Below are 10,446 nucleotides of genomic sequence, written 5' to 3'. Positions count from 1 at the left end.
GTCTCCGTAGCCGTTAAACATGAAATAAAAACGAAATACCTGCAAAATGGGAAGAGGAGTAAAGTCGAGGGGGCCTGGCTTTCCTCACGGCTGCAGATAGTGCGTTCACCAAGGCCAGGGCGGGTGCACCGGTGGGCACGGGAGACGCGGACCTCACGAAGACTGCGGGGCGCGGAGGGGCGGGGTGCGCAGAGGACAGCGTAGTGGCGGGGGCGGGCGGGGCAGGGAGGAGAGGGAGAGGCGGGGCGAGGGGAGGGGGCGGGGCGAGGGGAGGGGGCGGGGCGTGGAGGGCGGACGGGGCGGGGCAGCACATGGGTCCTCCTGAACAGCTGGGACGACCTTCCCTGGACCAATCGCCACGAAGGGGAGCTGCGATTGGTCCTGCCCAACAGGAACAGGTGGGCTGTGGCGCTCGGGCTGTGGCGCTGGCACTGAGTTAAGGTCTTCGGGTCGCTCCGCCGCTGGCTCAGCTATGCCCCCCAGGCCGGGGTCCCCGTGGTCTCCTTGCCGGAGTCTGGGGGCGCGGGCGGGGGGTTCGTCTCTGTTCTGGCGGGTTTGTTCCCGCGGGGTCACCCTCCAGGACCCTCGGTCTTGCCCGCAGACCCTGTAGAGAAAGCTGGGTGGTGGCTGCCGTTTCAGAAACCCCTCGGGGGTGTTGCCTGCTGGCTGGACTGGGCAAGCTGCCCCTCCGGGAGACCCCAGCTGCCCCTCCGAGGAGACCCCAGCTGCCCCTCCGGGGTGACCCCAGCTGCCCCTCCGAGGAGACCCCAGCTGCCCCTCCGGGGTGACCCCAGTTGCCCCTCCGGGGAGACCCCAGCTGCCCCTCCGAGGAGACCCCAGTTGCCCCTCCGGGGAGACCCCAGCTGCCCCTCCGGGGTGACCCCAGCTGCCCCTCCGAGGAGACCCCAGCTGCCCCTCCGGGGTGACCCCAGTTGCCCCTCCGGGGAGACCCCAGCTGCCCCTCCGGAGAGACCCCAGCTGTCCCGCAGGGCCCCGCAGACAGCCTTCGGCCGAACAGGTGGAGCAGTGCCCACAGCCCAGGGGAAACGCGAAGCCTGCGGTGGAGGAGCCCCTCGCACGGGACGTAGCCAGGGGAGGGCTGGAGGCACCGCCGGAAGTGAGGGCCCCCAGGGCTGGGATGGCTGCAGGTCAGGGGCCAAAGGAACTCGGCCTTATCCCCAGGGGCGTGGGGCCCTTTTGTTGAGCAGAGGAGCCCATTTGTTGGTTCTGCCCTGGCAAGTGCTGTCAAAGGGTCTGAGCCCTGCAGGGGGCGCTCCTGGGCTTTCCAGCAGAGGCGGCAACAGCAGGGGGTCTCTGGAGAGATGGGGTCGGCAGTGAAGAAACTTGGGCCAGTCTGGGAGCTGCTCAGGAGGACCCCAGTGTGAGTGGAGGTCCGGGGCACCATCCGCCGCTCCAGACGGGTCAACCTGGGAGGACCACGGGCCCACGCTCAGGTCCACTCTGCTGTTGCTGCCTTGAAATATTTGGTAATTTATGGACGAGGGGCCTGGCATTTTCGTTGTGCGTTGGGCCCTGCAGATTATGCACCCTGTCCTAGGCCATGGTGGGACACAGGAAGGGGAGCAGGCTGGGGAGGCCAAGAGTGAGTCTGTCGGACTCAGCCCGAGGGCAAGCATAGATACACCCTGTGCACGGAGGGGTCAGGGAGAGGGACGTGGGTGGTAGGTTGGCTCTGAGCTGTAGCGTGTGGGGTGTCTGTACCTGGCCAGCTTGCCTTCAGACCGCGTCTCTACACGTGCTTTCATCACCAGAGGACAGCCCTGCTGCTTTAGCCAGAAATTGAGTAGGTCCTTCCTAGTACCTCCCTTGTCCTTATTGATCCCAAACATCCTAAGATGACTCAGTTCCCAGATGACACCCTGCTTCCTAAGCAGAGGAAAGAACTGGAGTGTACCGGCCAGCAAGGGGCCTGCCGAGTGCAGCTGCTGTGTTTGCCTTCTGACCCCACATCCAGGGGATGGTGTACCTTTACCCCAGGAAGAGACTTCCTCTGCACTGCACAGCCATCCTCAGGGACTCCTGGGGGCTTCCTGGCACAAACTCTGGTGAGCTCCAGGTTGTAAATGTCCATCCTCCTCCTCTGACCTGTCCTCAGCTGAGAGGGACCTGCTCTCACCGAGAGGCACTGTCTGGTTCCATGAATGGGTGGTGATGGTTCCCACATGGGCCACTGGGCGCTGCCTCAGACATCTCTAGGGAGAATCAGGTCCCTATAGAGGGAACTCTGCATTTAAAATGATCTCTATTGACCCAGCTCAGCCACACAGAATTCCCTGTGCCCCCTCAGTTATTTTAATCCACAAGATAGGGCCAAAGTAGCCCAGAGAATGTCCCTGACAGCCGCATTAAGGCTCTCAGGCCAGAGGCGGAGACCGAGCAGAGGATCCCATTTGTTGGTCCTGCATTGACAAGTGTTGTCAAAGGGTCTGGGGCCTGCAGGCACCCAGCCTCCACTCAACCATGTGGACCATCCCAGCATGTACTGCTGTCCCTGCTCCAAGTCTGGGCAACGCAGCTGTCAGACTTTCCTGCCACCGAGAGGAGGCATCCTCATCTCTTTATCGTGAAGGGGGAACATGTGGCCTGGGGTCTCCACAGAGAGCTCCCAGCATGCACAGGGACTTCAGGAAGGCCCTGGATTCCTGAGCCCTGGGCCATTCTTCCCTCTTTCACCCTGGCCCTACCCCGGGGAACAATGGGGGAGGGGCACTGAGGTTGGGCAGGCCAGGGCTCCACCTGCCCCCCTTGCCTTCTCTGGCCCTGGAGTCTCCCAGGGGCCTCTACCAGCTGGCCCTCACGCACAATTGTAGATCATCACCTCCACAGGATTGGTCCTAAGCAGACCATGTCTCCCGCAGCCACCAAAGGAAGTACATTTTCTCCCAGGCCACCTGGGGCCCCACTCTGGATGTCTTCCTTGTGGGCAGTTAATATCCCAGCAGGACACCCCTGCAGCTCCACCCTGCAAGACCCCACCCTCGTCTCCAAGGCAAGAGGGGCCCTTCAACTCTCACACACCAGCTGAGGCCCTGGAAATAGTTCTCAGGAAGCTCTGGGAAGGCCCATAACTCTGTCCCATGAGGCTCCTGGGTTTGATTGCTGTTGTTTCAGAGTTTTTATTTATTTTTAGTTCAAATTTATCAGATTCAAATTCAGTAAAAAAGTTTTGATGAATACAAAAGGTTAAAATTAGGGGTTTAGATGACAATCACATGAGCCTCAGTAGCCAATTTACATGTGCAATTTCTTATTGGTTGCATAGTGTTGAGATTTTCTTGATCAGGATGTTTAATTTTGGAGATTTCATCCCTCTCTGACCCAGACATAACTTGGGTTCTTATCATTGCCTATCTGGCCAGATGAGATTCTGGCACAACCTTTTTCCTCTGTTTGATGAGAAAAGGAGTGGCTTCTTAAAAGAGTGTGAAAAATAAACATCATTCAATCAAGTTGGCAGGAGGCAAAGCAGGGAGGGTTGGGCACAGGCTGGACATGGGGTAGAGCCTAGGCTGAGGCCAGCAACCTCAAGAACAAAGCCCAGTGCCCCAGGCTCTCTTGAAGACCCCCTCACCCCAACCCCCGCATTGAACATGCAGTCCCTGGAAACCTTTCACACAGTGAAGACTGCCCCTGAAATTTTCCCCTCTGAGGGGCTGGGGATAGACACTGGGGAGGAAATGCTGAGTCACATGGGCCCCACAGCTCCTTCCACACAAAACTCTACTGGGGGCCTGTTAAATATCCCAAGTGACAGGTCTCCCAGATCTGGGATGGGGCCGTGTCTGGCTGGTGACTGTTTTAACAAGAACTCGGGTGATTCTCATCCTCAGGAAGTTAGGAAGCACTGGGTTGGTAAGGCAGAACTGTCTGCCTATATGGTCCTTACAGAGGAATTGTGCCCGCCCTCTCACTTAGACTTTGTGCAAGGCATTGGATAGGGAAGACCTCACCATCTTGGGGACCCCTGAGCAGGGACATCACAATTTATATAGTCTTATAATTTACCTTTTTACCAGTACTGTTTTTTTCATGTGAATTGAAATTACCATCTGAAATCACTTGCTTTCAGCCTGAAGAACTTTAGTATTTCTGATAATGTAGGTCATCTAGGAACAAATCCAATCTTTTTACCTGAGAATGTTTTATGCCTCCACTTTTGAAAGATAGCTTTGCTGGATATAAAGTCTTAGTTGAGGTGTTTTTTTTTCTCTGAGTTCTTTGAGTATGTTATCCCCCTGCCTTCTGGCTTCCATTATTGCTGGTAAGAATTCAGCTGTCGATTTACTGGAGTTCTCTTGGCAAGTGATAAGTTGTTTCTCTCTTGCTAGACCCAGGCATCTCTGAGTGACACCCCTGCTTTAGGAGCTGAACACTCCTAAAGTGGAGTGGGGGGCAGTAGCCAGAGGTCTTCTGTCTGCATCTCCTGGAATGGCACCACCAACTTATGAGCTGGACAAGGTCAGTCAGAGCCCCTGTATTCTTGGTGACACTTCATCCAAGGTAGAGGCTGCATCCCATGAGTAGAGGCTGGATGGAAGAGATCTTCTGAGATCAGTCTTGGTTGAGATAACAGATTCTTGGGTTTTTTTACTGAACTTTCATGCAAAGATGTTTTTCATTTGCTGTATGCCTTTAGCGCCATTTCCAAAGGCTTTAAGTGGTTGGCTTTTTAACAGTGATTTTCACCTGTTATTCTGAATAGCATGTTCACAGAGCTTCTCAGGCTGTCGTGCCAGAAACTGATCTTTCCCTACTTTTTAATGTAAAGTAAGTGCTAAACACTGCTCATCTTTGAACTTGTGCTGCACTGTGTCAGCATGCAACAACAGCTGATAGGGGGCCTTCATTCTCCTGCTCTCCATCTGCAGCCTATGGCAGCATCTGGATGTACCCACCTGGAAGCCCAGCTCACTGTTGCTGGGAGTGGCAATGCATCTTCCCTCAAAGCTTCATCTGGTCCCTCATTATCTTTTTCCAGCTTCTGCTTTTAAGTAGTATCTGTAATGATCATTCATTTGGCCTTTTCAGTCACTTGGAGAGTCTGGGGAACAAGATACCCTATACTTAATTGGCACTTAGAATTAGTAATAACCTCTCAGTTTCTCACTTTGCACTGCCCTTGGAAAACTCCACAAGGTCCTTCCTAAACATTTCAGACTCATGTAAATAGATTCCCTCATTAAACTCTGAAAGACAGAGCTGGATGCAGAAAACCGGGGCAGTGAGCACCCAGAGCTTCAAGCCTGGCATGAACTCTTACCCCCACTCCACCTATAGGAAGGAAACCTGAGGCAGGAATTGTAACTGCAGATGTGCACACACACATCTGGGAGGAGGTTCACTGCAGCACTGTTGAAAGAACTATGATGGACAACAGCAATTGAGCAAAAGCTACCTTTAGTCATGACACACCTGTACAGTCATTAAAACATGTAGAAGAATATATGTAACAGATTAAAAAGTCTGTAATTTATTAAGTACAAAAGCTGATTATAAAAGTATATGATTCTAATTTTGTAAAATATGTTAAAAGGAAAAAAATCCCCAAAAGGATTTACGTCAAATACTAATGCTGCTATATTACTCAGAGGTAGGATTATAGATTTTCTTCTTTACACTTTAATGTGCTTTGTAGATTTATTCTGTAAGCATAAATGTTTTTATAGTCAGAAAAAAGTAATGCACAATAAAATCCATCCTATTTGGTATCATTTAAAAAACTTTTTCACACATTTCAAAATGCAGAATTACAAAATCAATAACTTTTATTAACATTATGATATAAAAAATTTTAGTGTGATATACAGAATTCCCAGAGAGTAATCTTAAAACATTTTAATGTGCTTCTTAAAGTCTTAATTTACAAGACACCTTGTTTTACTGACACTGACCTTTCCATACAAAAATTTTACAATATTTGCTACAAAACTACTACATTAATATTAGGGTTAGGTAGTTCTTTCCCCTGCCGGCCATTCTATTATAAGGAATATTTGTTATCTGTATGTCAAACAATAAGTTACACAGACTATGTACATAATTACAATAGATATTACAATTTCAGTATGTTGGAACATAACTAACTGCAGTCCACCACAACAGGCAAACAGAGCACCTGCTACAATGCACCTGCTATTGGTAGCCAAATAAGAGTAAAATGTGAGAGTTAGCCTATTTAGCCAGACCTATTTGGTGCAGAATTTTAAATGGTAGAGAATTAATAACAGCTTTGTTAGGCACTGATTCAGGCTAATTCCAGAAAAACCTGGTTGTTTCTATGAAGCATGCATGATCCATAAACTTTCCCATCCACAGTTCCCCCCAAAACCCAACAACTTCATAACATACTCTTTATTAGCTATATAAAAATACTCTATGTCTTAGATTTGAGCTTCACTTCAAATTCTTAGAAGTTTCTAAAGGATTTTATATTCTCTTTGATTTAGGTTTACTATAATATCACTCCGTTTAGTCATAACTGAATATGGTTTGGCCAAATTTAATAAGCATACAACTCAAAATGTAAAAGCCAGGTTGAGGGTAACCAGGCCCACCTTCATCATGGGGTAAGGCTCTCTCTCCCCAGAGCTAAACTGCACTGAGGATGTGACAACCTCAGACACTGTCATCAATGCTTCCAAATCTGTTAATTTGGGATGAAAATAACTTCCATGTATTGAGAAGAATTTACATTGTGACGTTATGAAAACAAGCATTTAACTAAACAGCATTAAGTTACAAACCTAGGAAAGTGGTTTAAAACTAAATGCTGGTTTATCTTTCCGAAACAGAGTATCTACCTTGACAGCCCCAAATGCACTTACTGAACATTAGTGACAATGTGTGCAGACAATCGGGCACACCTGTTTCAATAAACTGGGAGAGAGGAAGCACCTTGTAACTAGAGTGCCTGGTTTCGGGCCCAAGAGCCAGGGTAGGAGGAGTGGGCAGGTCTTGCTGCCCTTCCCATCAGCCTCTTTGGGCTCTGTTCCTCCCTGTGAATCAGTTGTACTGGGGCCTCAAGTCCTTACTAACTTAAATTCTACATATAAACTTGTCATTTGAAGTGGGAATAAATAATTGCATTTTTTAAATCAAGAACTATATTTTTAGTCTAAAAAGTGCAAACTTGCAATACAGTAGAGAACAAATTGCACACCTGCAATTCCTCATGATACCCATGGCCAGGCCTTTCGTTTCCTTTCCCAGTCACCCTAACTGTTAAAATACTGACATTTATGTTTTTGTAAATGTCCTTGAAGATTAAAATATTCCTTCAAATAATTCAGGAAGTGGCTTCTCAAATAAGATTTGGGGAACTTTGAGACGAATCTCTAAAAGTAGGGTAAGGGGTGCAGTATTTCGTGATGACTGCAGTCCTTTGTCCTGGTGGCTACAGACACACTGCAGTGTCTTCACATGTTCTAACACCTTCACATGGTTCCAACCCCTGGAAGCCTCACATTGGACAGAACCCTGGAGCTGGTGAGAGGTGCTCACATGTTGTAGGCAACATAGATTGGATCCAGCTGGTCAGCCAGGAAGCCATCACGCAAGTGCATGCGTTGCTTCTCACCCCGAGAGTTGATGGGGATCACGCCTGGGTCGACAATGACCACCACACCGACAACCAGGTGATGCTCCTCCAGCACCACATTTGTCACTAGGGCCACTAGGTCCAGTGCGTCCTGCTCCAGCCCGTCCAGCTCCACCACCACAACCAGCAGGTTGGTCCAGGTGAACACGGCACTGCAGGGAGAAGACAGATGGCATCACAGGGCATGGACATCAGCTTCTGAGGACCAACAGATACATGGGAAATGATGCCAAACAGAGGAGAGTAAAAATACAAGTATATTTATTGACACTGCGCTGCTGCTGAACATCGTTCACAATTGAAAGGCCGTCTAGGACTATCTATTCTAATGAAAGTTCTTGCTAAAAATTAGAAGCATTCATTATTTGATGTTGAAAACTGAGCCTCTCCCAATGCAAGCTCCCTACAAAGTGAAGAAATTATGAATCACAACCATTTAAATGAGAAAATTCACATTAAAAGCAGAAACACCAGGAAAACTGTGGAGACCTCACACTTTGCCTGTTCATTCAGGGTCAAACGCTTGGTTTAAAACTGACTAGGAAAAAAGGAAAGCCCAAGCAAAACCAAAGGGCTGCACAAGGGGTCTCTGGTGCGTGTTTCCTAGAGCAGGTCTGGAGAGCCCAGGGCCAGCTCTGGGAGAGGAGGCTTTGCCAGCATGTGCCTGAAATTGGGGTCTGCTAGAAACGTGACCAGGCAGATGGCCCTCAGTCCCTGGCTCTGCCCCAGATGAGGGCCTGGGAGGGACTTGCCCTCCTCTGGGTTCTTACCACTCGGCGATGCTCCTGTGTGCTCGGATCACAGACGTCTCGATGTCGATGGGGTGGTACCGCATGCCTCTCAGCTCCAGTGTTTCATCCAGAGACCCAACCACATAGAGTGCGTCATGTCGCTCTATGAAGGGCACAGTTTGCACACCTCAGAAAGGCACAGTGCAATCTGGGCACCCTCCACACATCTGTGTCAGCCTGAGTCGGGCTCTCTGGAACAGGGAGCTCACTATTCCAACATCACTTAAAACCAAGCTTCCAAATGGGTGAGGCGTGCAGCAGAGCCTGATAAAGGTGCTGTCCATCCCCTTGATTCCAAAGAATTACGTCAATGTGTGAATATATATTTAAAAATAATATTTACTATTTCTGGAAACAAAACAGCATCTACAGGGGCTACCAAAAGTTCTGACTTGATTTGGCTGGCCTGCTGGGGCCTAAGGACTTTGCAGTTATGACGGGTCGTGTGTGGGGAGGGTTACCCACAGCTGGTGAAACATGCAGGTGGCTCTGCCTAGGGCTCTGCCTGGGGAAGGACTTGACAGCATTACCAACAACCCCACAAATTCAGCAGAGGCTGAGGGTCCAAGAACAGTAAGGACGGTCACAAAGGGAAAAATAGTAATTTTCAGAGAACACCACTGCCAGAGCTCATCCTTTACCCCACATCCAAAGATACAAGCTCCTTGCAAGGAGTATGGTGAGTCAGCAGGAATCCCTGAGATGCTGCACGTGCCTGTCAGGCTCACAAGCTGCAGCAGCAGACCCTGTGGGCTGTGGACAGAGCCCCTCACCCCCAACAGTGCTGACACGGGGTCACCATAACCCCTCACCTCCACTGGCATCAGTGAGCTCCGTTCTCCGAAGGAAGCCCAAGTAGCCAGTCCTTGCCCAAATGGTCTGGGTGTCTCCAAAGCTCAGTCGAGCACTGAAGTGGTCAGCATGAAGTGCTTCCTCTCCATGGACAGTGTAGTAGCCTGTGGCATTGTGGGGGCTGCTAACCCAGATCTGTGGGGCCCAAAGGACAAGAATGAGCTGAGCACAGGTTATCATGAGACATCCACTCGCCAAGAAAACTTAAAACACTGCAAAAAGGCAGGGCATTTTCAGTGTCGCTTATCCTGTGAACTAAGTTAAAATTGTAGGTACGGAAAGCAAACAAGTAACTTTCCTTCAAATGGAGCGTTCCTCTCCAGGACTCTGTGATGTAGATGCGCTCACAGGGTGACTCCCGCTCCTCACATCAAACTACTGTTGTCAATGAGGACGGGGAGCGATGTACAGGTCTACATGGGCAAGAGTGATGGAGTGAGGCTCACTGAGTGGGCAAACCCTGCACCAGACTTACCTGTATATGTGTGAATTTATATACATCCATATACTCTCGGGTGCACACATGCTAGCAGTACCCAGTGTATTGGGGCCCCTTGGGGTGTCCTTCTAAATACAGAGCCCATCCAGGACCCACAGTCACCTCCCCAGATCAAGCACCTGGCTCCAGATGTCCCCACAAGGCAGCATCCTAAGAAGAGACAGGGAAGCTGACAGGGGCTTCTGCCACAAGGGGTGGGGCCCAGGTTTGCACAGACCCTCCATGACCATCTTGGGGGCACCATGTTACCCTAACAGGCCTAGGTCCAGTGGCCAGAAGGGAGGCCCCACACCGACCCCACCCAACCCTGGGACTGGCACATCTTCCCATTTGGACATCGAGCAACCCCTGGGAGTCCCCCAGGCTCACTCACACCCTTGTCTCAGTTAGACTGAGACTGGGCAGTGTCTGTATGACTGCCCTTGAGTGCCATCTACCAGGACCCTGGAGGTTGTCCACACCAGAGACCCTGATGCCAGGACATAGGTTCCATGGCATGTCCTTAGGGCCTGGAACTAGGAAGATAAGACCATTCCCATCATAACAGAACCAACGTGGGCACTCAGGCTGTGACCTGCACTCTCCCTGCCACCCTGGCCTCCGGTAGTAAGTCCCACCTGCCTTGTTACACTGGATACATATGCATAAATGCCCATATGTCAATACAATGATTCTTGCACAGCCTG

General features: G+C 50.3%; 1 protein-coding gene across 1 annotated transcript in view; it reads right to left on the bottom strand.

Moving 5' to 3' along the window:
- Window positions 1-5,841: 5,841 nt before the first annotated feature.
- The window catches only part of DIP2A (disco interacting protein 2 homolog A), an 81,702-nt gene continuing 77,097 nt past the window's right edge, over window positions 5,842-10,446 (bottom strand). The window contains exons 36-38 of the mRNA XM_081087856.1: window positions 9,222-9,396; window positions 8,389-8,512; window positions 5,842-7,770 (exon numbers count right to left, since the gene is read on the bottom strand). Of these exons, the coding sequence (XP_080943982.1) occupies window positions 7,518-7,770; window positions 8,389-8,512; window positions 9,222-9,396 (552 nt within the window). The 3' untranslated portion in view covers window positions 5,842-7,517. The remainder of the gene's footprint in view (window positions 7,771-8,388; window positions 8,513-9,221; window positions 9,397-10,446) is intronic.

This window comes from Myotis nattereri (assembly GCF_964212035.1).
Source record: "Myotis nattereri genome assembly, chromosome: 3".
NCBI classification, from domain to species: Eukaryota; Metazoa; Chordata; class Mammalia; order Chiroptera; family Vespertilionidae; genus Myotis; species Myotis nattereri.
Note: the sequence above shows the minus strand (reverse complement) of the source record. Positions and strands in the feature narration are given on the sequence as shown.